Source organism: Leuciscus leuciscus (genome assembly GCF_965113295.1).
Source record: "Leuciscus leuciscus genome assembly, chromosome: 6".
NCBI lineage: Eukaryota > Metazoa > Chordata > Actinopteri > Cypriniformes > Leuciscidae > Leuciscus > Leuciscus leuciscus.
The window spans coordinates 42,858,768-42,876,411 of record NC_138730.1 but is presented as its reverse complement, the minus strand read 5'-3'; the positions used below and the strand labels follow the sequence as shown (position 1 = coordinate 42,876,411).

At 34.7% G+C, this 17,644-nt stretch overlaps 3 protein-coding genes across 3 annotated transcripts; 2 read left to right on the top strand and 1 right to left on the bottom strand.

Annotated features, from left to right (window-relative positions):
- Window positions 1-1,420: 1,420 nt before the first annotated feature.
- On the bottom strand, window positions 1,421-5,136 carry crygn1 (crystallin, gamma N1). Its single transcript, XM_082173299.1, has 3 exons — window positions 4,957-5,136; window positions 3,766-3,911; window positions 1,421-1,751 (listed from the first exon to the last, which is right to left on the bottom strand). The coding sequence occupies exons 1-3, from the start codon at window positions 5,119-5,121 to the stop codon at window positions 1,616-1,618; spliced, it is 447 nt and encodes a 148-aa protein (XP_082029425.1). The 5' UTR covers window positions 5,122-5,136; the 3' UTR covers window positions 1,421-1,615.
- A 3,213-nt stretch (window positions 5,137-8,349) lies between these two features.
- On the top strand, window positions 8,350-9,869 carry ly97.3 (lymphocyte antigen 97, tandem duplicate 3). The gene is made up of 4 exons (XM_082173288.1): window positions 8,350-8,511; window positions 8,792-8,844; window positions 9,138-9,260; window positions 9,361-9,869. Exons 1-4 carry the CDS (start codon window positions 8,453-8,455, stop codon window positions 9,468-9,470), a joined length of 345 nt encoding a protein of 114 aa, XP_082029414.1. The 5' UTR covers window positions 8,350-8,452; the 3' UTR covers window positions 9,471-9,869.
- A 2,775-nt stretch (window positions 9,870-12,644) lies between these two features.
- Window positions 12,645-14,991, top strand: LOC309501212 (cytotoxin 7-like). Its single transcript, XM_082173295.1, has 4 exons — window positions 12,645-12,693; window positions 13,211-13,276; window positions 13,672-13,791; window positions 14,731-14,991. Exons 2-4 carry the CDS (start codon window positions 13,228-13,230, stop codon window positions 14,844-14,846), a joined length of 285 nt encoding a protein of 94 aa, XP_082029421.1. The 5' UTR covers window positions 12,645-12,693; window positions 13,211-13,227; the 3' UTR covers window positions 14,847-14,991.
- Window positions 14,992-17,644: the final 2,653 nt, after the last annotated feature.

Sequence of the window (17,644 nt, the reverse complement as noted above, 5' to 3'; positions counted from 1 at the left end):
TACACTTTCTAATTTTAATAAACTTATAGAAACAAATAAACTTTACATAAAATATATAGAGATTTTGGTCATATCGCCCATCCATATTCTTTGCTAGATAGCAGAAAAGGTTCCCACAGTTTTACATACAGTATGAATTTTATAATAGTGTTCACCACAAGTAATATACTACATTGTAACCAGAAATAAGTATATAAATTCTGCTATTTTGCATAAGTTTATTTGTAATTGCCAGAAAGAAAGAAAGAAAGAAAGAAAGAAAGAAAGAAAGAAAGAAAGAAAGGCAGAGATGTGGTTGAATGTAAAGTCAGTAGGCCTATGTAGTTTCTTCATTCTCTGTGACCTATCCCTGCACTGGATGGCCAATTTCACATGTATTTTGTGTATTTTCAAAATACAAAATACTGTATTTGTATTTAAATAAAAAAATTCACACAGTATTTTGCATTTGTATTTAAATACATTTTTTCACACAGTATATTGTATTTGTATTTTAAATACATTTCCATGTATTTATGCCCATCTCTGAGAATAAATGCATGTAGAATATTAAACCTACATTTCAAATAAATATTTTAACAAAACTTATGTTTTAGTCAGAATTACTGCACTCCCATCAACACACAACCATCGTAAGTTATACACGTCTCGAGTCCACACGCATCTGTCGAAGTATCTGACAGGGCAAACCACGATACTATATTCTTGGTTATTTGAAGCACTTTCAAGTTTTGTGGTCTGTGTCTGACTCATATAATCCTATCTTCTCCGGTCATAAAAGCTGCTGCTAGTTCAGATTTGACAGATGAAGTCACAGCTTGATTGGACTCCTCAATTGTGATAAGACATTTTTTTGTTGTTGTATGGATGTCACCATCTTTGATACCTTACTCACCGTCGCTATAATTACAGGTAATGGTCACAAATAGAATAGGCCTACATGCTTGACTTCGCTTACTTGTTCATCCAGAAATGAAAATGTGAAAATGTCTAAAAATGTAGATTTTTTTTAGAAAAGGATAAAAATTTGTATTATTATAGAGATATTTCAAAATCAACATTTACTTGCATACTATTGAAGTCTATACATACTTAAATCAAGATACTTTCACCTGAGAAACTAATTATTTAAAATATCAAGTTTCTGTAAAATGTTTGTGTAAAAAAAAAGGATTTAATTCAAAGAGAAATCTCACTCAATTTTCACACATTTTTCAGAAAACAAGACTTTCTGCCATTTTGCTTATCAAGTTTATGTATCTTGAATTAAGAATGTTGAGATACTTGTATGGGAAAACAAGACAAAAATACTTTTTTTTTTTTTCAGTGTATTTATTACAGAATGCCACTGAATGTTTGGAATTCTGAAGAAAAAAAAACTATGAGAACAACTCTTTCACAATTATTTCTTTCTCTATTTTTAGCTTATTGCCTCAGTACAAATACAAAATAAAACAAACAAGAATATTTGTGATGATTGCATATTCTTTTAAGATAACCGATTCATCATTGATGATAAAAAGCACATAGCTATGTAATTCATTAATACAAAAAAAAGGTAAAATTCTGATAATTTGATCTATGTTTTTATAGAGAGCAAGGCTGCTTTAAAAGTTTAGAAATAGTTGACCACTTTGCGGATAGACTGGATGTTGGGATTCTCAGCTTGCCACTCCATAAATGAGCCGTAGTTTCCTCTTTCCAAAATGTACATGCGGCCACGATAGTTCGGCTCTTCGTACATGACCCAACTAAACCAGTAGAGAGAGAGAGAGAGAGAAAGAAAGAAAGAAAGAAAGAAAGAAAGAAAGAAAGAAAGAAAGAAAGAAAGAAAGAAAGAAAGAAAGAAAGAAAGAAAGAAAGAAAGAAAGAAAGAAAGAAAGAAAGACATTTTATTTGGGATATTCATGTATGATTATGAGCTCTGCTGTGTGAATGACATTAAATCAGACACTGTTGCATTCATGCATCTTTTAAATTGCACATTAAGTTGACATTTTTCAATCAAGTTAAACACTTTTACAAATGCTAAACTTGATGCAAATAATGTGGCAATAGGGATTCACATCAATTAATAATATATTGAGCTTCTGCTCTATGTAGTTTTGATTAAAACATATTTAATTGCTTTAAACAACGTATAGTTTTGCAACAGTGAGGGTTAAACAGAATGATTTCATTCTGCACTTCAAAAACCGGTTTTCTTACTCAGAAATGTTGTCTTGTTTTCCAGTACAAATATATAAGCATTCTTAAAAGAAGAGAATTTTTTTTTTTTTTTTTAAAGCAAAATGTCATAAGATATTAAGTCTTGTTTTCTAAAAGAAATTATCAAAATTAAGCGAGTTTATGCTTAAAATCTGCCAGAAAAATAATCTTGTTTTCCCTTGGAATTACGTTTTTTTTCTGAACCCATTGGTAGAAAACAATCCTTGTTTTAAGCATAAACTCACTTCATTTTAATAAATGTTTTCAGAAAATAAGACTTAATATCTTGCGTATTGAATTAAGAATGTTTAGATGTTTGTTTGTACTGCAAAACTAGACAAAAATACTATGTAAGAATGTATTTTTCCCAGTGCAAGTATTTTTCAACTCTTTCCCCGCCAGTGTTTTTTTTTTTGTAAGTTGCCAGCACCACATTTTTTTTATAATTTACACAAAATTTTCATTGCCCCCAGAATATTTTGTTGCATGAATATCTGAACAATCATGCAATATATCAGAAGAAAGTACAGAGCCTGCTTAAAAATAAATAAATAAATAAAAACATTTTGTTCTTGCTTCATGCATTATTTTTTAGCAACACTTGCTTGTGGGTAAGTAAAAAAAACAAAAAACGTCATTTTGAACAAAAAGATGAGAAATGCACGTTTTTGTACGTCTGGATCGGGTTCAGAACGATGATGATCAAAACACTGATGGAGTAGATCGAGTCCATCAACACCCACAAACCTTCCCAGTCCTATAGCTCGTCCTGAGTCAACATTTCCTTCGGTAACGTTAGGTAGTTTTGATTTATAGCCTATATGCTGTTTATTGATCGCACTATTTTACATGTGCAAAAGCAATGCTTATATCCATAGATATCCATATAAGGCTAGATGTCTTAAGGCGGAGTCTCTTCCGGCATCTCCGGCGGCCATCTTGTCACAGGGAAGCTTTCTGGCGAGCTCTGTGGTATCTGAAGTAAGGTGAGTGATCAGCACGAACACAAATCATCTTATCTCGCTGAAATCTTGACGGATTTACAAACGGTTTGGTTTCTTACAAACGTTATTAACGTGGCTATAATTCTGAACAGATTTTCTTAATTATTCATATGTTTGCAGTGTTATAACTACATATCTGACGTTTATAACAAACCAAACCGTTTGAAAATCGGTAGAAAATTGAGCAATTTATGGTTATTTAAAAGTACATGCACCATTAAAACACAATGTTACCAGTGAGCGAGCTCCCTGTGGCAAGATGGCCGCCGTGTGCGGACGTCGACCTCCATTGGCCAGCAGCGCGGACGAGACATCTAGCCTTTATTATATGATATTTATGCTTCCATCGCTGTCCGCGCCTGTGTTTTGATCCGGAGACTCTTTGAGTATATGCGTAATAGCGCCCCCTACTGTATAACAGTGAAAACATTTATACATGGAAAATTCCGTCAATGGCGGGGAAAGAGGTAACTATTAAAGAGTTTGGGACATTGGAATAATAGTGTACAGTTTCACTCATTGATTCACATTGTTTGGCCCCTGCAAGACTTACGCGCCGTCTCCGTAGACTTTAACGGAGTTGAGGCAGTTCTGGCTGATTCCAGTGCTCTGGAGGAAGGGACAGTCGTCACACAGTTCAACACACTGACCAGTGAAGTTCGGCTCCTCGAAAAGCTCCATCCTGTATTGCTCCCCGTGCTGACACACACAGGGGAAGCACATTGTAGCAAGGTGAGTGACACATTACAAAAATATCATACAGTCAAGCCGGGATAGTTCGCCCAAAAATTTAAATTCTGTCATCATTATACTCACCCTCAAGTTTTTCAAAATCTGTATGAGTTTCTTTCTTCAGAAAACAAAAGAAGATATTTTGAAGAATGTGGGTAACCAAACAATTGATGGACCCCATCGACATTTGGGAAAATACTGTGGAAGTCAACGGGGTCCATCAACTTTTTGGTTACCGACATTTGTCAAAATATCTTATTTTGTGTTCAGCAGAAGAAAGCAATTCATTCAAGTTTTGAACAACTTCAGGGTGAGTAAATTAATTTTCATTTTTGGGTGAACTATCCCTTTAAGTCTTGTTTTTCAAAAAAAAAAAAAAAAATCATCAAAATTAAGAATGCTAATGGGATCACACAAAATAAACCTAATTCAAAGGGAAAACAAGTTTATTTTTATTTCTCCACTGGTAGATATTTTTCTTGTTTTAAGCAAAAATGTACAGAATTTTGATACATTTTTCAGAAAACAAGACCGAATACTTGGGTCATTTTGCTTTCAAGTAAATGTATCTTGATTTAAGAATGTATAGATATTTATTCTGGAAAACAAAACAAAAATTACTGAGGAACAATGTCATTTTTTGCTGTGACTTGACCTTCAGTGCTACCATTCATTTTAAAAGTGATAAATGATCTCATGATTTGATTGGACTGTCAAAAGTTAAGACATTTGTACAATTATATTGAAACAAATCGAATAGATAACAAATTATCGATAACACTTTACTTAAAGCCTTTATGTATAATGTATTGCAAATGTATTAATAATGTACATTATAATGCATTATATCTTTTCATAAATAATTGTAACCAAAGTTAAAATGCATTATAGTATTTGCAGATTCCTTTTTATGTCTGGAATTGGTTGTTTGTCACGCATTGAAGGTTTTAAAACGAATAGATGAGCATTATGTGGTTACAACAGTAACTTTTCATTGTGTTTTCACGCTCACCATTTTGATTGGCTTGCAGGAGCCCATGTGATCATTGTGAGCATTCCAGCGTTGGAATTCTGGATACTCTCCTTTCTCCAGGATGTACTGCTGTCCCTTGAAATCGGGATGGTCGAAACACAGCCAAGCCCCGGTCTCCACGCGGATGGAGTTCACCCTGTTCATGAAGCCAAGGTCCTGGAAGTTATCACTGTCTCCAAACACCTCCAGCTTCCTGCCAGTGAAGCACTTGCCCTCGTAGAACACTATCTGTGAGAAGATGGAGGCGTGTCAGGTGCTTTCGGGACTATTGCTGAGGGTTTTCTTTCAATTGCAAACACTGGTGGTGTAACAGACTCTGTGAAACTGAAGCTACAACTGAGCATCACACTGGTAACACTTTCCATCTTCTGAAGTTTCCCCGGCTTTAAACACCAGGCAAATGGAAGTTAGAACAGCTTGTTTGGTCAAATGCATTAATTATATTTTGGTTTTACTTACTTCTGGAATAATTCTTAGTTTAAAAATCAATTACTTTGGAAGATGAAACCTGTCAGAGATATGTTTTTGACCATGTTTGAAGAGGTAGACTGTCTGAATCTTAATTAGATCCCAGTTTAGTTTAGATCCCAGAGGAGAAACTTGGTCCAAAAAAGTGGAAATGTTAAACACAAAGTACAGAAATACACAGAGTTGGATGTACACACAGGCGCACGCACACACTCTCTCTCTCTCTCTCACACACACACACACACACACACACACACACACACACACACACACACACACACACACACACACACACACACACACACACACACACACACACACACACACACACACACACACACACACACACACACACACACACACACACACACACACACACACACACACACACACACCAGAAGCTGCTCAATAACATCATGCATTGGAATTTTTATGCTTTGCAAACATGAACATCTGGTTGCACTGTTGTTACAAATTTTGCTTTTTAAAATGTTAAAATATTAAAATATGTTTTTTAAATAATTTCTTTAAAAAAAAAAAATTATCTAGCTTGCTAACACAGATAAAGTTGTGTTTAAATCAAAATAATTTTTATATTTAGGGAAGCATAAGCTAAACTGAGCTGAAAATCATACTTTATATGATGTGTAATAACAGCTAAATTGGATGATTAATGAATTTGACATTATAATTTACAGCTAATAGTGCCAATTAAACCTAATAAATTATATGATGCAAGTTTTTCTGTATAAAAGACTTAATGTTGTGGAAGAACATAGAAGGCTATATTCTTTCTGACACATACAAATTGCTAAAAAATAAAATGCACTTGTTTTATAAAACATATAAAAAATAATAATTTTTATTTAAAAATATTAAGTTCAAATCTATTAGAACTACTGTTGAGTCCTGTGTATTGAAATGTATAATGTAAATATATAAGTTTACTTGCAGAAGTAGTTGTGCAACATTTAATGTCTCTAGATTGTACACAGGTATGTTCATGTTTATATGTTGTTCATGTATATGCAAAATTGTATATGTGTGTATAAAAGAATGCATATATGTATTACATATAAATGTTGCTTTGGTTGGTCAGCAGGTTCTAGTCAATCATTCCTTGAAACTCCTCCAGAGAGGACTCCAGTACTCACCTTCCCTGAATACTGTGACATCTTTCCCTGCCTGGATCCTGGACACCGATCCACTGGAGTGAGAGAGAGCAACCGGAGGGAAAGATCCGGACTGTCTGATATATGTGTCCTATACGCTGCGAGGTTTTATCGCGAGGTTTTGCCCACAAAAGCGGCACAATGAAGAGCTTAGCAGTTTTTGCATCATGGACAGATTCTCTTACACTGGGCTCTGCTGATATTGGTGTTCAGGAGCGCGAGGAACACAACGGCACAATCTATTGTGTTAAAGCTCCGATTTACAGTCACTGTTTGGGTGTGTGAACGACTGAAGCTGGCAGACAGTCAAAACAACACAACACAACACACACACACACACACACACACACACACACACACACACACACACACACACACACACACACACACACACACACACACACACACACTCACACACAAACACACACACACACACACACACACACACACACACATATCAGAGCTGCAAGAACATAAACATCAAGAGAAGAACTAGACTAGAAGAGATGCACTATTTGTCTGTCATATCTATCTATCTATCTATCTATCTATCTATCTATCTATCTATCTATCTATCTATCTATCTATCTATCTATCTATCTATCTATCTGTCATTCTATCTATCTATCTATGTCATTCTATCTATCTATCTATCTATCTATCTATCTATCTATCTATCTATCTATCTATCTATCTATCTATCTATCTATCTATCTATCTATCTATCTAGTAGATAGATTATCTATCGTCTATTATCGTCTACTACGACCCCCGTAGACTACAGCGGATAGTTCGGACTGCTGAGCGAATCACTGGCACTACCCTTCCCACACTCAAAGTACTGCACTCATCCAGAGTGAGTAAAAGGGCTCGCAAAATCACTCTGGACCCGTCACACCCAGCACACTTTCTGTTTGAACTGTTACCGTCTGGTCGACGCTACAGAGCACCGAGCACAAAAACAACCAGACACAGGAAAAGTTTCTTTCCCCAGGCCATCTACCTCATGAACACTTAAATGTTCCCCTACTGTGGAACAAACATGTGCAATACTTCCCTCAGACATTTCATTATAGCACCTCATAACTTTATATATATTTATAATTTATAATCTTTTATTTTTATTTTATTTTTTCTATTTTTTATTTATACCTATGTTACTTGTCACTTGTCTTGTCACTTTATATTGTATGTGTACTGGAAGCTACTGTCACCAAGACAAATTCCTCGTATGCGCAAGCATACTTGGCAATAAAGCTCTTTCTGATTCTGATTCTGATTCTGATCTATCTATCTATCTATCTATCTATCTATCTATCTATCTATCTATCTATCTATCTATCTATCTATCTATATATCTATCTATCTATCTATCTATCTATCTATCTATCTATCTATCTATCTATCTATCTATGTCATTCTATCTATCTATCTCATTCTGTCTATGTCATTATATCTATCTATCTATCTATCTATCTATCTATCTATCTATCTATCTATCTATCTATCTATCTATCTATGTCATTCTATCTATCTATCTCATTCTGTCTATGTCATTCTATCTATCTATCTATCTATCTATCTATCTATCTATCTTAGATGACCTATCTGACCCCAGCTATAAAGCTACAGCACAGGAAGGAAGTTGCAGACATCTCTTTCAAACACAGTTACACCCATAAAGTTGAGAAATACTGTTTAATTTTCTTGTGCCAAGACCATATTTGATATTGATATAGTTGTGTTGCATGCAGTATGACCAGGCTTGGTCTGTTTGCACAAAGAACGAGAGAGGAGGGAGGTGATAAGAAACTGTAGGATAAAGGTGAGGTTTCATGTGTAGACATACGGACAGAAAGCGGATCAGTTTTACTCAGTCCACTGCAGTACAAAGGTGAGTTACGCAGTTTTATTCATTGAATTATTATTATTTTTTGTTTTTTTTTACAGTACATTAAATCAGGGATGAATCATAAAACATAAGATAAAACATGGCCTTTGACCATGATACTCCCTCAGACGATTTACAGGTTTATTTTAGTATGTTTAAGATGCTTGGGTTTGGTTTGAATTGGTTGGTTGCTGTCTAGTGAGTTTTAATAGTCTTTAGAGTTATCTTGTTTTTCTTTACCAATAATAAATGAGTCGCTTCTCTTCTTCGGTTTGTTTCACAGAACGATGAGGTTCCTCATATTGGCTGTTGTTCTCATGCTGGTCGTAACAGGCGGTGAGTGTGATGACTGATTTCATATCATCTAAGATGCAATGAAACTCTCATTTGTGTGCTGAAAAATACATGAGAATATTCATACAGCAAAAAGAAATAAGAAAAGTCCGTTAATACCTGTAGTTTAACTTCTGTACGTGGTGTGCGGGGAGGTTTTGTTTGTGACATTTCTGAAAATGTCGACATGGAGAATAGCAAAAACATGTCCAAACTACAAGCGCAAAGGGTTAAAAAAGGCTTTTATGCACACAAATGGAAGTGTGATTTCAAATATTGTCCCGTGTGTGTTTAAGGCACGGCCCTGGACTGCCATCTCTGCACCCCAGTTAAAGCAGGAGGGTCCTGTGAGGTCACCGCTGTAACCTGTCCACCGGAGAAAAACGCGTGTGCCGCCGCCAAGTTTCGCAGAAGTCCATGTGAGTGTTGATGTCCATTCAGACAAGAACAAAAATGGGCTGTTTTCTGGCAACGCACTATTATTAATGTAATTAAAAAATCTGGTTTTGTTTGAAACAGATGGTCATTTCCAAAAGTGCATGTCAATGTCAGACTGTGAGATGCAGAAACAGAACGCCTACATCAACATCAAGTGCTGCCAGAAGGACTTCTGCAACACCTTTGACTGATCTGAGCCGTATGTCAGCCGGATTCATACAACAGCTTGCAATAAAATAGATTACACATGATGACTATGCTTCTGATTTGTGACTAAAAAAATAAAAAATAAAGCAATATTTCCTCACTGAATTTTTTGTTGTGCACGTTACAAATAAACAGTCTGTCTCAAAGTGGCAACGGTCAAAAAAACTAAATAAATTGTTTTTTGGTGATGCGATTTACTTGCTTTTTAATACAGATATCATACTAATATATCATTCTCATTCACACAAAAATTGTTTAACAAATCAGTTTGCTTTGTTTTTTTTTTAAAAGATCATTTTAAATCTGCTTTTCAAATTATGAAAATGTAAACTTTAAAAAAAATTGTTTATGGTCATTAACATTAAAATAAAAGCATGCAAGCATTTTTGTTGATGTGATTTACTTGCACAATATCATACAAATACATTCTCATTCACATACAATTTACAATATAGCAATATACAATAGAAGACTACTGCAGTTAACCTTTCCATGTTAAAACATTAAGATGAGCAAATCACATTGTGAAATGTTGCAGTATTATTAGTGCATGTCATCTATAATATTTTTCAAACACAGATTTCAAGGGCAGCCTAACAGCTGTGATGTATGAAGCTTGTTTCCACCACAGAATAAAACAATTTAAAAGATAATTGCGACTTTTTATCTCACAATTCTGACTTTTGTTCTCGCAATTGTGAGTTTATATCACGTTATTCTGAGAACAAAAGTCAGAATTGTGAGATAAAAAGTCACAATTATCTTTTAAATTGTTTTATTCTTTGCTGGAAACAAGCTTCCATAGTGAATGTCAATATCAGATGTAAAAAATGTGACAGTTTTACATTTCCATGATGTCAAAATCAGATGTTTTTTGGTGACTCATGCATTTCATAGCAAATGCCTTTTTGTCTTGTTTTTCAGTAAAAAATATCTAAACATTCTTGAATTAAATTAATTTACTTGAAGAGCAGAATGAAAGTCTTGTTTTCTGAAAAAGATAAATAAATAAGGTTGTGCTTAAACCAAGAAAAGTATCTGTCAGTGGGGTAAGAAAAATAAACCTAATTCAAAGAGAAAACCATATAATATTTGGTAACACTTTACAATAAAACATCATTAGTTAACATGAAGAATGAACAATACTTCTACAGCATTTATTAACCTAAGTTAGTTAATTTGAACATTTACCAGTTCATTATTAAAATCAGAAGTTGTATTTGTTAACATTAGTTTATGCACTGTGAACTAACATGAACAAAAAAGGAACAGCTGGATTTGTATTAACTACCATTAACAAAGATTAATAAATACTGTAACAAATGTATTGCTCATTGTTAGTTCATGCATTTTTTTATTACCACAGGGACAGGTTTAAAAAAAAAAAAAATTTAATACTTTTATTTTTTGAAGATATCTGTAATGAAAAAGACAAAAAGACAAAGATTTTTTTTCTTGCAGTCACTAACATTCAATTAGCTTTCTTAGTACAATCTCAATAAGCAGCAAATAAAATAAGTTGAAAATGGCAACTGTTGTCTGACTGCCATATCAATGAGCTTTACATACCCAGTCTTATGTTACATAATAAGAGCATTAATCACTGATAGATCAAAGATGATGAAATTTCATTTAATATCATTAGTTAAATAAGCCAAGAGCAGAGCTAAATCCAACAGACATTAAAACCTTGTGCACACATGTACCTTGGACCCAAAATAAACAGTAACTCACACTTTCTGGAACATTTCAAATCCAGTAAACGCTTGCAGAACAGATTCAGACACTAAACAATCATCAAAAGTCTAAGAATATTGCTAAAGGCTCATGAATCACATCACCAAAGATATAATATATCTCTTAATCCTAAATCTGCCATATTTCTCCCCAGTCCCGTCAGGCTCTCGTGTCCCTCAGCTTTATTGAACTTTCCTGCCACGTCCTCATAGGATTTGAGAAGAAAACATTTGTCATTTGTCCAACACACAGTGATGGGAAGATATCCGTCATGTTCTCATAAGACTCATTGGCAGACATGCTGTTTAATCGACCTTTCTGACCTTTCCTGAACCATTGAAGGGGAGCTGATGCTGACCATCATTCACTAATTCATTATATAGTAAAAGATGGAAGATTAAAGAAAAGGGGCACTAATTTAACATAAATCCCCATCAGGGTACATTTTCTCTGCAAAAAACATTTGATCATGACAACAAATGGTTTTCCGTTACTTTAACTCATCAAAATAATTGAACCATTTTTAACTTATTTTTTTAAGCTATAAAAGACTAAACTATTGACAAGATTTTTTTAAATGGTTGAAATTACTATACAGCCAGTTTGATTATACCTAATTAAAGGCAGCAACGGAACTTAAATTAAGTTGAATTAGGGGATTTATTTATGTTTCAACAGTTGTTTACATTGTTTTGTATATTATTTAACCCGTATAAGCTATTCAGGGTCTTTCTGACACCAAATGATGTTTGCAAAAATGAAAAAGAATCTAATCTAATCTAATGCAGTGTTATTTTACATTTGATTATTCAATTTCTGCCGAATACTGTTAGACCTGAAAATATTCAAGCAGTGTTTATTTAATTTGTTTCATCTTTGTTCGGTTGTATTTATTTGTACATTTGCGCACGTTAGTCAGGACTAACAGATTCATGATTTATCATTGATTTATTATTGAATGCCGAATTCGTAAATTATCACTTTGGTGCATTGGACAGGCAATAATATAAAATAATAATAATAATAATAATAAAAAAAGGCCAGCCCACCGAGAATCCCGATGGCCATTCTGGGCCTGCACCACTATATTTGTGTTTGATACCCAAATGCAGATAATATTTAAAAAATATCTGTAATTAATATGCCACGTTAAAAACAAGTGAAGAGTGATTTATTGTAGTAGAATGGGACAGAACAGGATCTTGCACAAGAACATTGCACATTCAGTACTGAAGATCTGAATGCATGAGTAAACAATGATCAAACACACAGTTGAGCAAATGTTGTTGAGCCTTGAGTGTCTGTGGCCTCATTTTAACACAATGAACAAGTTCCAAACTCTCTGGGAATTCCTTAATTACTGGAAATGATTCACTCCTGAGTGCGTGACAAGTGTGCTATATAAGAGATACGGGATACACACAAGTGCTTATGAACTTACAAAACTCTCAATACTACATCGCTTAGGAGGTAAGCTTTCACATTATTATCCTAAAACAATACACATTAGATATTTGCACTACTTTAGTCTTAGAGATCAGTTCTAGGCTAAACTGCACAGATTTAAAGTCTAAATTTCACCTTCGGTATACAATTGAACACTTTTGTATAATTTGACGCTGTCTATAAAGCGCTTTAACACAAGTTTTATAATTTGCCTGGTGAAAATCTAAGCTTAATCGCTTTGTAAAGTAACACCACAAATCTCTTCAACCTGACATGAATTGAGGAATAATTCATATCAAATCATTCAAGTGCAATAGATAAGGTTAGGGGTTTGTTCAAAGCTCTAACTCTATAGTAACAGTGATGCTTGACATGCAAGAACAGAGTACAGTTCATTTTCTTTTAACGGCATGCTGTTTGCGTTTGCTGTAAGCATCACTGAACTGATCAGCCAAAAACGAAATTCCACCACAGATATACTCTTAACTGAGATACTGATGAGTGTTGTACTTATTAATAATTATTATTATTATTTTCTCAGCTCTAATCAACAGAATAATGAAGACTTTGCTGGTGGTCCTTGTTCTTGTTCTGGTGTTGAACTATGGTGAGTTGAAGCTGGTGAATTTTAATAACATTTTTTTTTTTTTTTTTGTCTCAGTATGTTACTGAGTATGTTAATGTATGTTAATGCGATTTATAAGTGTACATTACTTCAAAAAATGAATTGAAAAATAAAAATGTTTCCATTGATGTCACATGACTGCTGTTTCTGGCTCCAAATGAAGCTAGTTAGAATGGTTTCTGTTCTACAGATCATGAACAATGTTCCTAATCTAACAAATCTGACTGTGCAAACTATTGATATAACATAATCATGTTGTGACTGAAAAATCCCCATACTAAAATTTTGCAATACTGTTACCAATTCTTACTGAGAGGTTATAAAAAAGTTTTACATCAGTGCTGATTTATGCACATGTGTGCTGTAATCCATTGCAGGATCTGCACTGAAATGCCACCACTGCGTTCCTCAGTCTGGAACACGCTGCACGCCATCTCAAGAGACCTGTGGCATTGGAAAAGATGCCTGTATAGCGGCCAGATTCAACTTCCCTCCCTGTGAGTTTAAAGTTTCAACTTTCTGTCCGTTTCACACTAAGAAATGCATATAAATGTCCTGAAGAAAAAGTTAAATTCTTTTATATATATTTTTTTTTTTGTGGAAAATGTGGAAAATAATAAAGAATGAGGAGGTGTGTCCAAATATTTGACATGAACCAGGATTAAAATAATTAACTAAAACCTTAAAAAAACTGTTTTGTTACTTGAAATTGTCACGAGTGAATTACAGCAAGCACAAACGGAGTAACAAACAAACAAACAAACAAACAAACAGTCTTTATTTATAATCCGTAACACCCAGGAGAAGCGAGATAAAGCAAAACCTCAATATCCATAAACAAGAACTGACGAAGGACTGAACAGGGAGTGTATACGGTATACATGGCAAACAAACAAAGAGACACAGGTGATAATCATAAGTAACCATAGAAACAAACGAGTACATAATCAGTAACCAAGGAAACCAAAGCTAAACAGAACTGGGAAACAGAAGCTGTGTCAGAAATCGAATACTTCCCTTCTATATAGTAAAAAAGCTAGTTGCCAAGGAAACATTTCTTATTTTTATTTAATGTAGTTTGATTACTTGATGTATGAAAATAATTACAAATTAAACTGAAATAAATGTATTTGACATTTAATTACATTAATAAAAAAAATATAGAAATATACAATAAAAAAAGACAACAACAACAAAAAAAATGTACTAAAACTTTAAAATGAAAATGGAATATTTACAAATAAAAACTAATTTAAACGAATAAAAACTATATTAGTATCTCGTTCAAACTAAAATAACACTCACATGGACGCTTCCAAACAGAAGCGGCTGTAGTTTGATTCTTTGCATTTCATTATATGCAGATAAATGTTCACTTTGTGATTAGATCAAGTCATGATGTTCATGAACTGCTTTTATTTTTGTGTTTGATGTAGTCATGGGCTTTCGGAGATGCAGCAGTAAGACTGAGTGTGCTCTTCTCCAGAATAACACCGCCATGAAGATCAAATGCTGCCAGTCGGACCTCTGCAACAACGTGGTCATCTTGTAGACGGCGTTCTGTCAACTCATGTTCTATAAAACTGCTAATAAACCTTTCATGTTCACAATACAGTTACAGAGGCTTCACCAGCTCCCTGATTTATAGGGTTTCTTTTCCTCACGGAACAATACAAATAAATATTTTACACACATTGTCAGAATGTCCTCTGCTTTTTGATCCATGCAGACAGTGATACTGTTTGTTCATTTTTTTCAGGCTTTTATTCACATAATAACATTCATCAACTCACATATCAGTTGTGGTAAACTGAAGCTCAAGCTTCTGTTTCTGTTTCTGTTTGAGCTTCTGGAAAACGTTTGTTCTCGCACGTCAAGCAGGTTCGGTTGAGCTTCTGTTTATATTCGCTGATCAATGTTTATATGTGAATTAAAGCCTAAATTAAATATGTTCATCATATAAAGAGATTGAGCCTCTTCAGAAAGTTTGGACTAAACTGCTCAAATTATACGGATTAGTTTTATGATCTCTTTATGAACTTTTTGAAGCATCAAAGTGGTAGTTGTGTAGCTGTCAATGGAGGGACAGAAATCTCTCAGATTTCATCAAAAAGATCTTCATTTATGGGTTTGGAATGACATGAGGGTGAGTCATTAATGACAGAATTTTTGGGTGGATATCCCTTAACAGTAGATCCATGTAAACCTGCAGCTTCCAGTCCAGACCACTTGGTGTCACTCTCACCTCAAACCCAATTTTTTTTTTTTTTTTTTTTTTTTTTTTTTTTTTTACAATCGCTAGGTCACATTTCTCAATACTTAGGCCACTTTTTCAAAACTCTTCCCACAGTGAGCACAAAAGCAGTTTATGTGGGCTAAACTATGGATCATTTATCATTGCTTTGGCACAACATGCATTCAATGACAAAATCTTTCAAATTACATGAATTATTTTCTCACTTAGACACAGACACCACCAAAACTATAGCCTAGGAAAACCCAGACAACTTCCGGAAAATTTAGATTTGCTCTGCAAGTAGTCTGGCAAAGAGCTCATTCAAGCCCATTTCTAATCCGGCGAAATCGCGGCACCAATCAGAAACATTGGGGCGGGCTTTACACGATGACGATCGCTCTGATTGGTTTTAGGTCTATCCAATTGTGCCCAGAGGCATTTGAGCGGCATCCGTTGGTGAAGCGCACCAACTTTTAAATGCATTATTATATTCAAATTGCAAACACATGAGGACAGTCTCCATGAAAGACCCACTGGCAGATGAACGTGCTACTACACTTCTCTCCGAAACGGGAGGAAATTAAATTAGATTTAATAGAGGATTTTAACTGTGACAAGATGATTGACAGGGCAGTTTACGTGACAGGATGCACGCGACAGATCCGTCCGATAAAGATGACGAAGTAGTATGTCCCAAAGCTTGCCTACTTTTTTGCTACACATTCAAAAGTAAATACATTTTCTTCACAAAAAGAGCACATACTTTTATGGCGTAGCGTAACTTAGGGACGCAGCATATGGCTTTACACGATGACGATCGCTCTGATTGGTTTTAGGTCTATCCAATTGCGCCCAGAGGCATTTGAGCGACATCCGTTGGTGACGCCCCTTTGGAAATGAGTTATTAATGAAGCTTTGCCAGACCATAACTCAGTTACTACTTAGAATGGTCTGGTTTTAACCAGGCCACCAAAACTATGTACCTACAGGCCAATTTGCACATGATTACATATACTCTTTTCAAAACTTAAAGCTGCAGTCTGCAGTTTTTCCTCTTTGTCGCTATCTCTGTTCGAAATCTGCAATTGCAGTTATTCGCTGAATTATCAACTTTACGTGGGTTGTGCCTCGGCTCGGCACAGCGCGGATGAATCCAATGTTTTGAGGAGAATGTGCGGCTGTCAGTCGCCGCCGGTGTGGATACTGGCATTCGGAATCACAGATTAATACTTTTTGGAAGTATGACCAACATAAGAATTTTCACCGGAAAATGTCGTCTGAACAAGTAAGTAACATCCAATTTTGTTCTGACCAACTAAGAAAAAAAAAAAGCATTGCAGTAAATCGCGCAGATTAAATCTAACGATCGCTTATCATATCACGTCCAACTGTGCAAATTATACTTTGTTCTCAAATTGTTAATGTTTACAACATCAGCATTGCGTGACTACATTTAATGCCCCGATATTTATCCTTGTTTCCGCATGGCCCGGTTGCAGTCTCTTTTTTTCTGTAGCCACTCCGAAGTCTTTTGCATTTTACAACGGGTGAATCTCCAGTTGTCACTGGTGATTGTCATTTGAACATTTCTGGATCCGCCTTTAAATTGATAAGTTTATATCAAGTGCTGTGAGAAAACGCTATAAATGTCCACCTCCAACATCCTCACACTCATAGCCTACTAGCCGAGACTCTTCTTTATGTGGACAGATGTGACGTAATGACGCAAAGACACAAATAATTTCCCACGGAAATCCACCAGTTCCACTGGAATTAAAAACATTATTACAAGCTTACCGTTTTGAATCGAGCTACGGCAAGCAGAGAGTTTGGAACACTGGCTGGTTATGTACCTGCTCAAAAATTTATTTTGGATAATTTTTAACCCAAAAAAGTTACAGACTGCAGCTTTAAGTTCAAAACCTAACATAATACAAAAATGAATAAGACAGCAATTTGCTACATTTCTACAGTAATATCATATTGAAATATATTCTGAATCTAAAAATGAAATACCATACTATCATTTGGTATTCTTATGTATTATATTTTTACTTCTTATGCATCAGTTTCTATGTAAAGCACTGTATGAAATGTGCCTTTTAAATACAGTA

Excerpts from the sequence above, each read along its gene's own strand:
- LOC309501212 (XM_082173295.1), top strand. The coding sequence starts at position 13,228 with ATGAAGACTTTGCTGGTGGTCCTTGTTCTTGTTCTGGTGTTGAACTAT. Across the intron at positions 13,277-13,671 it reads TGTTCTGGTGTTGAACTATG|GATCTGCACTGAAATGCCAC; the intron begins GTGAGTTGAAGC and ends AATCCATTGCAG. Across the intron at positions 13,792-14,730 it reads CAGATTCAACTTCCCTCCCT|TCATGGGCTTTCGGAGATGC; the intron begins GTGAGTTTAAAG and ends TGTTTGATGTAG.
- crygn1 (XM_082173299.1), bottom strand. The coding sequence starts at position 5,121 with ATGAACAGGGTGAACTCCATCCGCGTGGAGACCGGGGCTTGGCTGTGT. Across the intron at positions 3,912-4,956 it reads CCTGCAAGCCAATCAAAATG|CACGGGGAGCAATACAGGAT; the intron begins GTGAGCGTGAAA and ends TGTGTGTGTCAG. Across the intron at positions 1,752-3,765 it reads AAAGTCTACGGAGACGGCGC|TTGGGTCATGTACGAAGAGC; the intron begins GTAAGTCTTGCA and ends CTACTGGTTTAG.
- ly97.3 (XM_082173288.1), top strand. The coding sequence starts at position 8,453 with ATGTGTAGACATACGGACAGAAAGCGGATCAGTTTTACTCAGTCCACT. Across the intron at positions 8,512-8,791 it reads CAGTCCACTGCAGTACAAAG|AACGATGAGGTTCCTCATAT; the intron begins GTGAGTTACGCA and ends TTTGTTTCACAG. Across the intron at positions 8,845-9,137 it reads CATGCTGGTCGTAACAGGCG|GCACGGCCCTGGACTGCCAT; the intron begins GTGAGTGTGATG and ends TGTGTGTTTAAG.